Genomic DNA, 16,631 nt, shown 5'->3' on the forward strand with positions numbered 1-16,631 from the left:
CTTTTGTAATGATGATGTTCAGGGTTCTGCTGTACAACAATATGTCTTTAGTAATAGAGACATTTGCTTGACCTGTGCTTTATTGTAATACTGGGGCCCTGGACTCTTTTTTTTTCATTATTCTCAAACACAATGCTTTGAACACTGCACATTTTGCAGTAATGTGGTGGAGGGTCAGTTTATTCACTTTTTCATTTTTGCTCTGAAAGAGAATTTAGTTTTGAAACAATGATGACTTTTAGAGAACCTGCAAGTTCCTGTGTAAATTCTGTGGTTAAAGTTCATTATTGCAAAAGGCTTGAACATTAACCACAAAGGACAGTTTCAGCAACTTCAAGGTAGCGAGAAAAAGGAACACTATTTCCTCTGAAAAAAACTGATAGATAGATAGATAGATAGATAGATAGATAGATAGATAGATAGATAGATAGATGACTGGGTGCAACAGAAATCCAGACCTTTGTATTCACAATAAGTTAATTCAGATAAAGTTAAGATGTTGGTTTTCAACTACTGCATTAATATTCATTTCCTCATTACATTGACTTTGGTGTTTTTTGTGAGTGCTAATTTTAATGTGCCAAGCTGACAAGCGTCGAGCTTTAATTTTGAAAGTACAAGAGCGGAAGTGACGCCATATCCGTCGGTTGTAGTTTTTTTTTTTTTTTTCTGGTAGCAGCTTGTTTACAGCAGCTACTTAAGTCATAAGGTCGGCGGTGTGCGGCTCATTCATTCATTCATTCATTCATCCAGAAGCGATGGACTGTTGCCTTGTATCCGCGTTGTGGTGTTTTATACCACTTTATTTACTCGTTCACGTCTTGTGTTTCATTTTCGGGGATTCAGACTTCACCCTGTGGTGGGCAAGTGTGACAGGAAACAGGCCAGGTGAGTTCGCCAAAAGTGTGTTTGTCTCCATTAGGCTACCTTGTCCCGTTACTTATTCTTAAACGAAGGAAATGTATGTACTTTAAAACATGGCGACTTTCAGTGACACCTGGTTTTTCTATTATGAACCGTTAATAACACATTAAACAACGATTAAACCATATTTAACTATTTCACCAAGGACTCGTGACTGCACATGAGCCTCCTCTGAACTCTCCAAACGTCACATAAAAATCAAACATTAGCTTATATGTCACCACTGCCATATTAAAGATTAACAAAGGTTTTCATTTCCAGGCCCATAAGTTATTTTACTCAAGTACTAGACTATTTCAACCACACCCCAAAGGTTGTGTAACAAATACAACCACCGGCATGCACAATAACAATTATATGAATGTATAAAAAAAAAAGCAAAAGTAGGCTCCATATTGTACTATGTGTTTAAATATTAATTCAGCAAGTGCTGTGAAAATGAATGTTGCAAAATAAATACAAAAATATTTTCCCCTGAAATTAAGGTGAAGAAAAAAACAAAGCAAATACTCAAAAGTGCCCTTGAGTCATAACCAGATAGAACAAATACATAAAACATATATTACACTGAACACCCCCACTACCAGATTTAAATAAATGTACCCAAAAATTACAGTAAATATAGTGTTTTAGTAAATGCCAAACACTTGTTGAAGACATCCATTTTCCATTGTATTCAGGGGTCCCATTATGCCACAACAGAGTGACAGTACGACCTGTGTAATAAAAATGTATGTGTTTTGTATTGAATGCTGACAGGTGTGGTTTGTGTTAACCAGAGAAGAAGCTCAAAGGACTGGTGGTGTGGGTCACAGGGGCCTCCAGTGGCATTGGAGAGGAGCTGGCCTACCAGTTGGCAAAGTGTGGGTCACGTCTCATCCTGTCTGCTCGGCGCGAGGATGAGCTGAATAGAGTGAAACGTCACTGTTTAGGTGAGAAAATGAACACGTTAAGGTCAGCTCTTCAACAACACCACAGTGTAACACACAGTCATAACTCTGCTGTGACATTTAGCGATCTTCCTTTTCCTGCAGTTACCCTTTGCCCTCGAACCGACAATCAATTGTAAAGCGTGTTCAGTGCTTGACCTGAGTTTGTTTATTCCCACTGAGACTTACTCATACTGTTGGCAGCTGAATTCGTTTCACCATTTCTTCTTCAAGGTTGCTCCGACCTCCAAGATGAAGATATTCTTGTTCTTCCACTTGATTTGCTTGAGCGGACATCGCATGAGGGAAAAACCAAAGCTGCAATCCAACACTTTGGACATGTGAGGACACTGCATTGCTTTTTTTTTTTATAAGACAGTCCGTTTTTATCATTAGTTTCAATTAAAATAACAACATTTCTATTTCACTTTACTGTATTCTTCCCTTTTCATTATACTATGTGCATATGTAACTATATTATAATATTATATATTCAAACATGTGGTTTTACTTTTTACATACCTTTTCAGATTGATGTCCTTGTTAACAATGGCGGTCGCAGTCAGCGCTCTCTGTGCGTGGAGACCAGTGTTGATGTTTACCAAGCCTTGATGGAGCTCAACTTCCTGGGTACGGTCTCCATCACCAAGCAGGTCTTACCTCACATGACGCAGCGAGGAAGTGGGAGCATTGTGACTGTGAGCAGCGTGGTTGGCATCACTGGGGCGCCCCTGTCCACAGGATACTCTGCCAGCAAACATGCTCTGCAGGTGAGGGAAATACAGACTACAACTGATCTGATTTACTTAATGGAGAGAGAGTGCATAGATAGTGTATTGTGTCAGGGCTTTAGCTGTGTTACATCGGGATTTACTGTATGTTACCTGCAGTATATGTTTAGTTTAGTTTAGTTTATTTATTTATTTCATTCATTTGTCAAACATAAAAACAAAAAATAAAATAAACAGTGACAATACTGTAACTCTTGAATGAAAGGGGGTAGAAAGAAGCGAACTTATATTGTCTACCCCTTGTTACAAAGAATTAATTCACAAATTAGATAGTACCTATGCCCCTCTGTTCCACATTTATGCACTGCTCTACTCTTCTTTCAAGTTTCCTCGTATTCAATTTGTTATTTCTTCTCATTTTACATCAAAGTCTTTTATTGTAGATCAATAATTCCACCCATTTTTATGTCCTTTCATGGGAAGCACTTTGTGTGTGTCATTTGTCTGTTTTCCTAGGTGCTATACAAATTATTATTATTATTTTTTTTATCCTTAGGGTTTCTTTAATTCCCTTCGAACTGAGCTGACTGACTATCCAAACATACTCATCAGCACAGTGTGTCCGGGGCCTGTGCAGTCACAGATCGTCCACAACGCCTTCACAGAGGAGCTGAACAAGGTGACGTTTTTTCATGTGTTAACACAAAAGCTTCTGTATGTTACCGGGATTTGATATTCAATACGTCGTGGAATGACAGTATTTCAGTATTTGGTGTCAGTAACCTTTTCTTTTCTTCCATTACCTAAGCCTGTGGCCACAGCTGGTAACCAGGTACACAAGATGCCAACAAGTCGCTGTGTGCGTTTAATGCTGGTGGGAATTGCCAACGGTGTCAAGGAAATGTGGATCGCGCAGCAGCCCTTCCTTCTGTTTTACTACGCCTGGCAGTACATGCCTACATTTGCCTGGTTCATCACAAATGTGCTGGGGAGGAAAAGGGTGCAGAACTTCAAAGCTGGTCTGGTAGGTATACAATAATGTCCAAACTGTAAAATGGATTTTTATATTGTTTGAGTGGCTGAAAAAACACTTTTTTATACTATTTTATCAACTATTTCTCAATTTTTTAAAACCATTTCTTGCAAGTTGGATGTTTTGTTTTGTTTGTTGGGAGTCACATGAGTCACTCAACTCATCTACTTAAAGGTATCACCAACACAGGTCATGTAGGAGATTCGGCTCGATGCTACAGTAACAGTCATAGGAAGAAATTAATTCAGCTAACACACATAATAGGGAACTTCAGTTGGGGATGTACCATGGATTTGGAGGACCTTGAAAATCATTTCCCCATACTGCAGCTATGTACACCTGGTCAGAGCCAGGTGAAAGGGCGGTTTACTCGTAGCTCACCATAAAGAGACATGTTTGTGTCGTCTATATGCTCAGTGTTGCTGCTGCACTCTGACGTTGACCTTGCTCCATTTGAACTGGGATTCTCACTGTGAACGGACCCAAAGTACTTGAATAAAGCCGAACGTGCCAGACACAAAGCAGAGCTGTCTCTTAACAGCTGGGGGGCCTCAGCTGTTGCTGACCTTGCTTGAGTCTAACAAGAAGACGGTGGCCAGGGTATGACAGTGAGCATGACTACTTCCCGGCGGTGCTGACTGACTGACTGACTAGTGTGTCTGGTGGCCTCTGCTGGACAGTGATGGCTGAGGGCCATGCAGAAAGGTCATGTTCCGACTGGCCAGACATCAGAGCGTCACATGCTTGTGCTTCAGTCGGGTCTGTGGTGTATTCTTTTGAGAAAGAGTCCACGCAAGTTAATATTAAACAGTATAATGTTAAACAGTATTCCTGACCAGTGACGCCAATGCAGTTAAAGTAATATCAGGTCATACCTGCAAAAAACACACAATTACCCCAGATTTACAGATGACACCAGGTTCAGTATCAGTGCTAACAGTTGGCCTTTTCTTTTGCAGGATGCAGACTCTGCGTACTTCACCAAGCCAAAGACCTCCTGAAAGTCTCATCCAGAAAAGATACTGTTTCATTGCATTCCTAAGGTCCGACCTGAATTTTGGAAAAGAGAAGTTTTCCTGCAAAATCTTTACCTTCATTTAGAAGGGAAATAAATTAAAGCACACAACTGCTTCGAAAGCTTGGAGCACAGTTCCCAATGCATGGCCACACGTCTGACAAACATGGATATGTTTATTTTGCTCTTCTTTAATCTATAATCTCAAAATTTAACTCTAATATATGTGTATTTTTTAACAAGCATTTTAAGATTATGTGAACTTCTGGTACAAGGCCTTTATTAATTTCTTTCATAAGGGCAAATAACATGTAAGACTTGCACTAACCTTGAATGGCTAATAAAACATTGTTTGGATCAGTCTTCTGTCCTGGTAAGTTTGTTCAGTGAAACATAACAGAATTGCTTCTGCCAAACTATTTTATTATAAGTATATACAGTTACACATATAAAAATCAACAATATGTACAAGAGACTCTGGACATTATCGTTTCACTCTTTGTTCTAAATTGTAAACAAGTGAATTGTAAACAAAACAATAGCACTAACACCTTACACATACAGCAAGACTTACCCAAGGCACATCCTTGATATCTTCACCAAAACATTAAAAGTCTTGTCCCTTTTTTATGGACGTGGAGGAGAAATAACCTGAAAATTGTGAAATCTAAAAAGTACAATAAAATCAGAGGTATTCGGCAGGTGACAGCAAAAGGTGAGGTGGGCAAATGTTTGTTTTTTCTTTCTAAGCACAATCATTAATGTGATGCCACTGCTTCTTCCTCTGTGGTGCAGGAAACAAAGCACCAAGACACGAGTTAAATTAATGTTGAAAAACAACGTAGGTTTCCATTCAGACATCATCACTCTGAATTCATGAGTCAACAGCTTAGAAGGTAAAACTCCAACCGTCCGGAGCTTTCTCTTTATTTTTGCTATAGTCTCCACATCATTTTCCTAATAACCATTTGCTTTGGAAGAGGACTGTATGCTGTAGGAGTACCGACTGAATAGCAACCTCTTAAGAGCTTCTCCTTGTGTTCAGAGGCAGGGGAAGTGAAGGGGGGCTGAGGAGTAAATGGGGTATCCTAGAGGGGGATCGGCTGCCTGGACAGTTAAGTTTCTCAGCATGAAGGGGTGAGCCTGGATGCTGTAGCGCTCCTCGTCGTCGTTGGTAGCGTACAGGAGCTCCCAGGAGAGGTTCGCCCACTGGCCTCGGACCCCCTCTCCATTCAGACGGCCCATCTGCACCAGCTGCTCCTGCAGGGACAGGACTCGTCCCGTGTACGTTCCCTGTGGACAAGAGCAGTCGGTCATACGGATGTAAGAACGTACTGTATATTTCACTGAGATTGGCTATATTATAACCAATCTCAATTTTCCTGCCGTTGACTGGATGAGAATAATCGGTAGGCAAGATGCTCGGCAGATGTTCATTTTGACATTATGTAGCATGGACAGAATGTGAACAAGGACTGGTGTGTGTGATTACCATAGCGAGGTCGTGTCCTAGAGAGAACAGGAAAGGTTTCTCCTGAAGGACGCTGTCATGCCAGCCTTTTTCTGTCACCAGTCCTATGTACCAGTCACTTTCATATTCCTCCAAGGTGCTGAACAGCTCCTCAGGGGACTCCATGGGCCCCAGGCTGGCTTGATCAAACAACAGCTTGAAACTGAACCTGAAAACAAACCAAACCATAGAGGCTTTAATTCAATTAAATATATTTTTCTGGCATAAATAAGCTCTGGTGATCAGAACAACTAAAACCTGGAAACTAATGGTAAATTTTACCTGAAAGCCCGGAGAGCAAGCTGGTAAAGTTCTTTACTGGAGGAGAGCCAGTCGAGTCCTTCCGTCCACGGTACGTCTCCGCAGTAGAGCCTGTAGACGTAACTGGGGCTGGTGAAGGCGGACTCTGCTCCCAGTGAGATGAGACATGAAAGTGCGACCTGAGCGTGCAGTTCTTTCAAAGCTTCGTCCTCCTTCAGGGCTTTGGTCATGTCCTCTGAGGTCTCGCCCTGCACAGTGGGCCCAAAGCGCCCCAAGGTGAACCGAAACCAGTCCTCGGGAAACAAAGGCCTGAGCTGCAGCAGGCGGGATGAGAGCAACGGTGACGTCCTCCACCCTGTTGGCAGGTTGAAAACCTCTGACTGAGGGCAGCTGAAGTTCAAATGAGGGACAGAGCCAGGACTCTCCCTGAAGACCTCTGGGGTTCGACCTTTATCTACTGCTGGCATCCCCATCCCGATGCCCAGTCCCAGAGGCTGCAGAGGCTGCAGAGCAGAGAGGGCCATGTTTTCAAAAAGACTGTCCATCTCCACGGAGCCTGGTAGAGAAGCCCCCGTCTGCATCGCCATGAGTCCAGGCTGGACCTCTGCGGTCACTAACGCCACTGTCCTCCTGGCCGGCTGAGGTCCAAATAAGTCGTCCTCGTCGGACCAATCGCCAAAGGAGGTCATGCTGGAGCTGTCCTGCCTAAACCTGAGAGAAGACACGTTGGACTCCACCACGACGGCCTCAGGCGGCTGAGTGCAGGTAGTCTGGGCCAACTGGGAAGACTGGGACTTCCTGCCTCCGACCCCCGGCCCCTCGTCGCTACTCCACAGAAACCCTTTGTGCTTCTGAACACAGTATCGCAGGAGCAACCAGACCAGCGCTTTGAGAAAGTCATCCTGAAGTTTCCTCAAGTTGTCGTGAGAGTCGATGATGCCAGAGAGCACATTTCGGGCATCGGAGTAGACGCGAACCGCGAGTGCAGCACAGGGGGTGAGGGCGTTGCCCCAATGCAGGTTGAAGCCCTGGGTGAAGCCGAGCCGCTCGGGGCGCTCAAAGGCAGCCTCGAACACCTCGTCCACCCTCCGCGCCTCCACTGTGTGGCAAGATGTCTCCTGCAGCTCCAGACCCTGTAACAAAACCACACACCATTATCTAATCTTGTTGTACTGTACATCTTGATGCAGCGCTCCTTAATAGCCGAACATATATGCAGTACCTTAATGTTGACTGTACAGTAGCCATATCCTCTCTCCAGGATCATTATCCAAACCATACGGTCCTGAAAGCGGCCCAGAAAATGAGAGCCTGGGGCTAGAGAACCTAGAAAGAAGGAGAAAATATACCAAATGATCAGCCATCCGTGTATTTAACATGTTGGAGATGTGATTTGTAAATTGAGGGCAATGAAGAAGAGAACACACAATATATACATCATGCAACACATAGGGAGACTTGGCGCGCATCCCTTTCATTTTGCATCAGCTGTGCGTCCCTCTGCTGACTATGTGGATAACATGGCTAGTGGATGAGCTGCAGGGAGACGTGTACCATCACAGTAGTACAGGAAGGTCATGATACTATTTTAACTGGCTGACTGCACAGAGATCTAAATATTAAATCTCTTCTTGGCCTTAGCTTTCCATTAGTCTCTAAAAATTCACTCCTTTTTATACGGAGGCAGAAGACAGCCGCCAGACGTTTACTTCAACACAGATGAGCAGCAGTGGCAAGGTGATGGAGGCTTTTGTTTTAAGTTGACTAGTGCTTGCTCTGCTCAAGGATAATGTCATGTCCCATAACTGCATCTCAGAATAGACCCATCCGCTTCCTCGAGATGGGAATTGACACGCTGGGCAGATTTTCTTTCCTGCTCACTGCTCCCCAGCCCCCCAGTGTAAGTAAAGCAAAAGAACATTACAAACAGCCATCGTTAGGCTGTGAGTATCAACTTAACAAGTGCAGATTCTGAATTATACAACACAGCTATAGCATCCCCATGTGCACACGGATAAAAAAAAAGGAAAACTGAGTGATGACATTACCTCAACGGTTTTATTCAGTTTTGAATCATCAGTCCATAAATAATGATTCTCTACTTGCACTGTGTTTTTCTCTTTGCCCCCTCCTGATCGAGCACAGAACAAAATCCTAGCAGCAGCTACGTTTGACCTAAGAGTATTACGCGGTTAATGGTGTGGAAACATTTGGATGTAATGAATACAGATCAGAGCTTTTTTTTTTTTGGGTCACTTCACAGGAAGCTCAACTGGATCATGCGAGCTCACATTACTGCCAGCAACTCCACAGAGCTGCTCACAACAACATTCCTCCTACTATTAAACCATATGAGGTGATGCTTCAGTGCTCTATGATCTGCATACAGTCCCTACTTGACCCACGGGAAGGTTCAGCCGCTGCAATCATTGTACAAGTCAAAACACATTAAGGTACAAAAAAACTAGTGTGTAAAAAATTTAAGCCACACCGAATAATTTTACATCTAGTTCTGATACTTTTGCCTTATTAAATTAATGGGACAATCAATCACAAAATGCTCAATTCCAAATATTTTGATCATGTATTAATTCTAGTAATTTGGTGACAATAGCTATTAATTGATTCAAACCATTTTTTTGTTGATTGAATCAATCACATTAAATCTGATTAAAATATAAGTGTGTGCTTTCAATGGCCACAATAATTAAATATTCAGAGAGAGTTACAGCTTTTATAAATGCTGAAATCGTGCGCTCTGTTTTCTGGTACAGTAACATTTGAGACGGATTAAAAAGGGAAAACACCACAGACAGACAGAGGAGATATCAAGCATGCACAACTAACCCAGTGACCCTCTTGCAAAGGCCATCCTCAGAGCTGAGGCCAGACTTCCACTCATCTGCTGGTAAAAGATGGAGTCTGGGCAGGGACAGGCGGTACCCACGGGCCCCGGCCAACTGCGCTGAGGCCTGGGGAACCCTACCAAGAAGATGGGCAGGGTGAAGAGGGGCAGCAGAGGGGCAGAGAGCAGGGCAGAGAGGGTCACTACCGCCAGAAGCAGCGGGCACAGAGAGGCGTTCACAGCCAACAGAGTTCCAGCCGACTGACGACGCTGCTTCTTCTCTGTCCAAGATGTCACCAACACAGTCAGGGTGAACTTTAGCTTGGCCAGGAACTGGGTCAGTCTGTCCATCAGGAGGCCCACCTGGACCAGAGACACAGAGGCAAACATCACAAACACTAACCTACTGAACCACCAGCAGCTCTAATCACCAGTGTAGCATAAAATGTGTTTGATTGATTTGTGCTTCACTACTTTATTTTGTGTAATTTTAGTCATGTTTTCATTTTTCAGTTAGCTTTTCAGTAATGATTATGTGCTCGCCAAAACACATTTCAATACAATTAAATCCTTAAAATACAATCAGTCAGCATTTACTTTGATAACTAACACTGCATTTATCTATTTTTTCACTATGACTACACTAAAATGTTGCAATATTTTGGAAAAAGGGAGGACAGTGCTATTAGTATCCACAATGTCGATATTCCATATTTATGTTTTGAAAGGATTGTGGTATAGATGTGGAACACAAAGACTGTTTATGTGATGTAACAAGTATTATACAATATAAAGGGTCAAGTGAGGCTGATCTCACCAATAGAAGCTGAACTCCTGTTCCCAGGCTGTCCCACCCTGGCAGCATATTGTTCCCAGCTGCAAGCCGCACCAAGACCACCACTACCATTTGAAGAAGAGCGTCCTCTGAGCTCTGCCACACCTGCACCGAGAAAACACGACAGGCACAAATCTCAAGTGAACCGCACTCAGGAGGAATCAATAACAGTTAATTTCAAAGGAATAAAAAATAAATTGTTGAGAGCACATTCTCAATTGCCACATTTTTTGGTTTTGTTAAGGACCTATTATAGTGTCCCCGTTAAAATCTGCCTGGAGTCACTTTAACAAGAATGTCTTTATTGTAGTATTTTCTGCATGTTATATTCATATTGATACTTAAGAATGAGTGTGTACATACCACTCTGAAGGCTCTTGTGAATCCCACGCTGAGGGAAGCTCTGTGGAGCAGTTGCAGGGATTTGTCCATAGACAGGAAAGCGATCATGGCAAATGGAGACACTATAAAGTGAAGCACAGAGTAGGTACTGGATCAAAACACTTTCAGAGGACTGGTATTCCCACGCTTGGGAAATCTGTAAAGATTAGACTAAAGCAGATTTATTAAATTATAACTATTATAACAAGCTCACCAAGATTAAGCAGGACTCTTCTGATTGCTGCAGCAATGTATAATCCTCTATTCCTCTTCTTGAAAGTTTGCACATTGGACATCCCTTTAGGGTAGAGGGGATTGAGGAACACGCCTCCAAACACATAGGCTCCCTGGATCTCTCTGAGAGCCCAGCAGAGGCAGAAAAGTACGAGGAGTAGGTAGCTGACGGGAGCCTGGGGTCCTGTAACCAAGCTCTGAGACTGAGCTGATCCAAGGAAGTGATGCAACAGCCCTGCCTCGGCCGTCCCCACCAGCAGCAGGCTCAAATACAGCAGTAGTTCCCTGCAGCCCAGATTCCAGCCAAAAGTACTGGGAGGAGGCGGCGGCGACCCCCCTCTGTGAAATCCACGATTCCCAAAGGCCGCCCTGGGGCCTCTGCAGAGCGTGCTGACCTGGCTGAGGTCCAGGCTCAGCAGAAATCCCATCGAGATGGAGAACAGAACCACACCCAGTGTTGATGGGATGAAGTAATTACACACAGCTACGCCGGCGGATATGCCAAACATCAACAGCAGCCTGTGGAACAGCATACACACAGAGAAGTCAGGACGAAGATGATACAGAGACTACTGCCACACTGGTAACTTCTGTAGGACTATTACTGTTTGATTGATCAGAACTGGTTCAACACATTACATGAACAGAACACAAAAAATACATTTTGGTTTACTGAAGCTGGTGTGAGACAAACATACAATTACATAAATGAGATGTGCAGTTATTTTAATATCTATCATATTTTAAATTACACTTCAAAATTTAAATAAAAAACATTTAAAAAATCAATTCAGCATTACAGGTCTAGTACCAGAATTTAATTTTTCAGTGGAAATCTGGTAATAACAGTTCAAATGTTGCTCAAAGTGTTTTGTCCTTGTGTGTACCTGAGGTTGCTAGACATGGGCGAGCCGCCTAAACCAAACACAAGAGCCTGCTCCATCCCCCAGAGGAGCAGGGCATCCAGGGGAGGCAGTATACCTAGAGCCCACAGCAGAGGTAGGAAGAGGAACAGCACATGGAGAACCTGGCTGGCCAGTTGGAGCTCAGGGACAGGGCCTGAAAACCTAAAAAAAAATAACAGCAAGCTTTGTTATGACAGCAAGAGAGTAGCATTTTAGAAGTTAAACAAATGTCTGTCTGATGGTTTGCCCACCTATCAGCCAAGTCCACGGTGATGAAAATAAAAATGTAGAGGGGCCGGGTGAGTGGGGTGATTTCATAAGTGTCCTGTGCCTGGAAAGTGGCCGTCTCAGTGGCCGTGTTTACAATGAGGGAATACTCGGCGATACATAGTGTCACCCAGCTCAGGACGAAGACCACCATGGACACGCCGATGCTGCCGTAGAGAGCAGTCAGCCTGCCGAGGAACACGTACCATGTTCCAAATCCACAGAGCACCCCGGCTAGTACTGTATGCACCACCACGTTCAGCCCAAACCTCTTCCCGGGAGCAATGAATCGGACGGTCTCTGGGCTGACGCAGTGGGTGAATTCCACTTCCTCTTCATCAACCAGGATGTTGGGCACGCCAAATCTCTCTACTGTGCCGCTCCTTCGAGCAGCATACAACGCCAGGGCCTGGACGCCGGCGGCAGCCCCGAACATGAGCAGACCAGAGAGCACTGCTGCGTGGAGCTCCTGAAGCAGCTGCAGCTGGCACAGCAGAGTACCGATACCCCCAAAAAGCCATGGTGTCAGGAACAAGACTGCCTGGTTGACGTAGACATATGGTGGGGCACAGTAGCCCAACTTGAAGCGTGGACCCCCTAACACTGTCTGGGGGAATCGCTTCCAGAAAAACTCCTGCTTGGACTCATTAAGAAGGGGCACATCTGGCCCCATTCTGACCATTCCTAAAGGGGTGGACGGTCATCTCCACGCAGCTGACGGAGCGTCTCCATTCATCGTCCCAGACACAACACAGCTGTCTGCAATGAAGCACACCTTCAATTAGACAACAATGGAGTCTGTGAATAGCCACCAAACACAGTACAGATGATGAACTAATATAACACGCTGTCAATGCCATACAGCACCAGCCCCAGTCGTTGTTTTTCATGTAACCACATAAAAAAATGAAGTTCAGTCTGCACTGTCTCACTAGTACAACTTTTCTACTGCAGTATAATGTCAACTGTTTCCTGTAATTGGATGATTTTATATTTACTGAGGACTTTAAAGACATAAGCCTAAACCTTTGACACTTTTGTTGTTTTCACTGGTGTGAACATATTGGATGTTAAAAGATAACAAACGTGTCTTTATTGGAGCATCCCTGATATTCTCACTTAGTGCAGACTGTTGTCAACACACTGACCATTTAATGATACGTTTTAAAGACGGAATTGCACTGTGGATCAGTCTTGGCTTGTTATTTTTTTAAGATTCAAACAGAAACAAGTCAGGAGCATCGGCTGCTGCTGCTGCGTTGCCATGAAAACACAACAGAGAAGCAGCAGCTTGTGATGCGCTAACGTGAGGCAACCTGTCAAAGCTAACAGTCCGACATTTAGAGTCTCATGTGATACAAATAACAAGCAAGTTAAGGAAAAGTAAATTCTCCTCTGAGCAGAGACTGACAGTCAGGTCTGGTGTTTTTACCTCACCTAGCCCTGTTGGTGTTAGCTAGCGATGCTTTTCCACCAAGTCTTTTCAACTGGGCTGACCGTTAGCCTGCTATTTCTAACAGGTAAATAACAGCGTGTTGACCAAGCTTCAGTGACACTGGCGCGAAAAAAACTTACCGTCAACAGAAGAATAACCAACCGCAGCTACGCGTTGTGTAATATTTGACGATATAGGTCGTTTTGTGATGAAAAAAGGCGGAAATCGCACAGCTCTAGCGTTAGCTGCTAGCTAGCTGTTAGAAAAAGCCAAGCAACATCGGGCATGATACACAGACGGATTCTGACCAATGGGAGCGGAGACGAGAGGAGAGCGAGGCTTCTGATTGGCCGGTGTCAAATAAGCCCCGCCTCCTACACGTTCAACACCGACACGCACACACACATTATTAATGATACAAAAGGAAACAACACAAACCCATGTTTGTTGTATTTATGGGATGGGGGGGGGGGGTGGGGGTGCAGTTGAACACTGTTGCGTTACAGAAATACTCACAAAGCACAATGAAAAAAAAAACAGAAAAAAAACTAGTTTGACCATAAAGAAAAAAAAATCTAATTGTGGAATCACAAAAATCAGGATAATTATTAATTACTATCCAGCCTTAATTCATACAAATTAATATAAATTAGATTGTGATTGTTGGTCTTTGTTTGACTGGGTAGGCTACTATATTTAATCTTACCAGTTTTAACTGTATTAGCCTATATGCAAACCAAGGATTCAAATTTGCTCTACTTTGTGAACAATGAAAAGACCATCACCCTTTACAGTTATAATTACATCAAATGACGCATCGCAGGGGGTTGTTTACCCTCCTTTTCTCAAATTATTTTTCTTGGCACTTGCCAGTATCTTTAAATCCTGAAACTAATGCGCTTAGTCGTCCCCAAAACTGGCATAGGATTAGGAATATGAATATTACATATTAAATCCTTGTTATCATGTTCTTAATACAAAAAGAGCAAATCCTACAAGTACTTTATTATTTCAATATAATGAAAGTGATTGTGCTTAAGTGTCTGCCTCTCCAAAATATTGATTTACTTGGGAAGGGGGCAAAAAGGAGGATCATGAAATGATCAACTAAAAAGGCCACAATATCAACACAAAGAAAGATAACAGTCTGGAGCAAAGGAGATTAAATTTGTTGTTATTCTTCACTGGGGCTGGGGGGATAAGGGTGGGCAGGAGGTTGTGTTTCCTTGTAATCTTGAAAAAGCAATTTCTGCGGCGTGTAGGACACAATAAATCATAACAAGAGAAAAGCCTGTCAATCAGGACAACATGTATTGCACCCTGTAATCCCCCCATAGCACCACTTATTTAAAATCATTGCTCCACTTTTGTTACAGCTGTCTGATGAAGAATATCTACTTGAAATAAGACGTAAGAGTCATTAACCAAGAAACACAAATGCAAAAAAGGCTGATACCAAATTGGCCTGTGCACAAAAGGCAGACCATCTGACGGTCCTCTGAAAATTGATTCCCGTTAAAATTTACAAGAAAATTGGGTATTTGTCTGTTGTTTTGTGATTGCGTTACCCTGTGTTTGCTATTTTAACCAAGCAACATACTTTGTGTGATTGAAATAATGTGATAAATGACACGCAAGTCCAGAAATGAATAGCAGTTAAGATTTAATGCCTCTGCGGAGCGTGCTCTCACGAAAATGTTTACACAAAATAAAAGCTTTTTCCTTTCCATTCTAATTGTCACTCTCACTCCATTCTTTTATCTGTATTTTCACTCCCTCTCCATTCACTCTTTATTCTAGGGAACCTCACAGGAAACAAATTACAGGGAAATGACAAGCAACAACGATAACTCAATGACAGATTTCAAGAGAGGCAATATGGCAAGATTGTTTTTGAATAGAGGATGTATTTGTAGGGATGAAAAGTGAACTTGGGATATAATGTGTACCTTTAGAAAGAAAATAATTTATATTTTGATGATGGCCAGTGGTTGGCTGCCATCAGCAGTCAAATGTGGGGAGGACATTTCATTTGACAACATCACTTCTAAGTCAAGCGATGATGTTGCTGTAATTGTAAGCTCTACTTGAAGCAAAGTTAATACAAGCTGGTAAATGTGTAATCCATGTGGAGTCTAATGGTGTTCATGCATTGCATACTGTGCATAATGCTTCGATTAACACTGCACAAGATGCTGCGTTATCTCTCGGCATCAAATATCAATCAGTGTCCTCATCCCTCTCACTTCACCCCCTACTGTACATCAACCCCCAACACTGGAACCTGAGTAGATAGCAGTGAAAACATGGTCCATTCAGCAATTATTCACAGAGTCTTGGACTAATGGCGCTCTGAATGCACAGACACAGCAAATGTAGGGAGTTAGTGGACCAGCAATAATGGCCCCATACAGAGCATGTGTTTTTCAGTGTGCATGTGTGTTGGTGGAGACGGGGAAGAGGGAGAAGGGGGGCCATCATCATCTATAACTGATTCACAACAAGGACAAACATGTCAAATTATGAATCCAGAATACAACTGTGGAGACCAACTCACTTCTCCTCTGCATCCCTTTCTCCGTCTGTCTCTCTTTCTCCCTCCCACCGCAGCCGGGCTCCATATCAGGCAGATGAAAACATAACCTGTCACATTCCATCCCATTAAACCAGCTACGAACCATGTGGTCTACTCACATGGAGGAGCAGGGAGAGAGAGAGAGAGAGAGAGAGACAGAGCAGTGCATCTGGGTTCACTCAGAACTTATGAATTATTCACAATCTTTATGCTAATGTCATTTTAATGTTGAAAATACTGACAGATATGCAAAGAGAAACATACTGTATGAAGTGGTATATGTTCACTATAAACTTACACCGCACACAGACAACACAATTGCATTAGAAACAGTTATACTTAACATGTCCATACTGCACATCCTGTACACAAATAACAAAAATATGTAATTATCCTTTGCAATACCAAATGCATTAGAGTACTCACACTGAGCCCCCAAATCTGTGCATTAGAGTTTCTTTTTTTTTTTTTAAGTGTCCATCAGCTGCCATTTGATGTCAGCCAGAGCACGGTAATGACAGTGCACTCACTTGCACAGTCATTAGCCCCGCTTAATGCTGGGAATTAACACAAATTAAGTGAAGTTAAGTACATGCATTAGAGGAGCTTGTTTGGGGAGAGCTTTTCACTTTTGCTGCCTAGAGCCTGGCTCTTGCCTGGCATGTTCAGCAAAGGCATATGCCGGCATCAAACACAAATCTGAAGCATACACACGTATTCCCCTCTCCAACTGATAAATTACTACCTACAG

At 43.0% G+C, this 16,631-nt stretch overlaps 2 protein-coding genes across 2 annotated transcripts; one reads left to right on the top strand and one right to left on the bottom strand.

Annotated features, from left to right (window-relative positions):
* The first annotated feature begins 667 nt into the window (after positions 1 to 667).
* dhrs7 (dehydrogenase/reductase (SDR family) member 7) lies at positions 668 to 4,976 on the top strand. Its single transcript, XM_083998998.1, has 7 exons — positions 668 to 888; positions 1,704 to 1,856; positions 2,088 to 2,194; positions 2,384 to 2,623; positions 3,141 to 3,263; positions 3,393 to 3,608; positions 4,577 to 4,976. Exons 1-7 carry the CDS (start codon positions 759 to 761, stop codon positions 4,616 to 4,618), a joined length of 1,011 nt encoding a protein of 336 aa, XP_083855124.1. The 5' UTR covers positions 668 to 758; the 3' UTR covers positions 4,619 to 4,976.
* Positions 4,977 to 5,183: 207 nt separating this feature from the next.
* pcnx4 (pecanex 4) lies at positions 5,184 to 13,589 on the bottom strand. The gene is made up of 11 exons (XM_083997899.1): positions 13,446 to 13,589; positions 11,855 to 12,629; positions 11,586 to 11,765; positions 10,679 to 11,217; positions 10,447 to 10,547; positions 10,066 to 10,188; positions 9,251 to 9,611; positions 7,626 to 7,729; positions 6,425 to 7,536; positions 6,125 to 6,311; positions 5,184 to 5,925 (listed from the first exon to the last, which is right to left on the bottom strand). Exons 2-11 carry the CDS (start codon positions 12,550 to 12,552, stop codon positions 5,674 to 5,676), a joined length of 3,657 nt encoding a protein of 1,218 aa, XP_083854025.1. The 5' UTR covers positions 12,553 to 12,629; positions 13,446 to 13,589; the 3' UTR covers positions 5,184 to 5,673.
* Positions 13,590 to 16,631: the final 3,042 nt, after the last annotated feature.

Source organism: Trachurus trachurus (genome assembly GCF_905171665.1).
Source record: "Trachurus trachurus genome assembly, chromosome: 22".
Lineage (NCBI taxonomy): Eukaryota > Metazoa > Chordata > Actinopteri > Carangiformes > Carangidae > Trachurus > Trachurus trachurus.

Bases quoted from the DNA above. Each gene is read 5' to 3' on its own strand.
- pcnx4 (XM_083997899.1), bottom strand. From the start codon at position 12,552: ATGGTCAGAATGGGGCCAGATGTGCCCCTTCTTAATGAGTCCAAGCAG. The intron at 11,766-11,854 runs GTGGGCAAACCA...ATTTTTTTTTAG, and splicing joins ACCGTGGACTTGGCTGATAG to GTTTTCAGGCCCTGTCCCTG. The intron at 7,730-9,250 runs GTTAGTTGTGCA...CCTTCTTTCTAG, and splicing joins CTTTGCAAGAGGGTCACTGG to GTTCTCTAGCCCCAGGCTCT.
- dhrs7 (XM_083998998.1), top strand. From the start codon at position 759: ATGGACTGTTGCCTTGTATCCGCGTTGTGGTGTTTTATACCACTTTAT. The intron at 1,857-2,087 runs GTGAGAAAATGA...TTCTTCTTCAAG, and splicing joins AGTGAAACGTCACTGTTTAG to GTTGCTCCGACCTCCAAGAT. The intron at 3,609-4,576 runs GTAGGTATACAA...TTTCTTTTGCAG, and splicing joins AGAACTTCAAAGCTGGTCTG to GATGCAGACTCTGCGTACTT.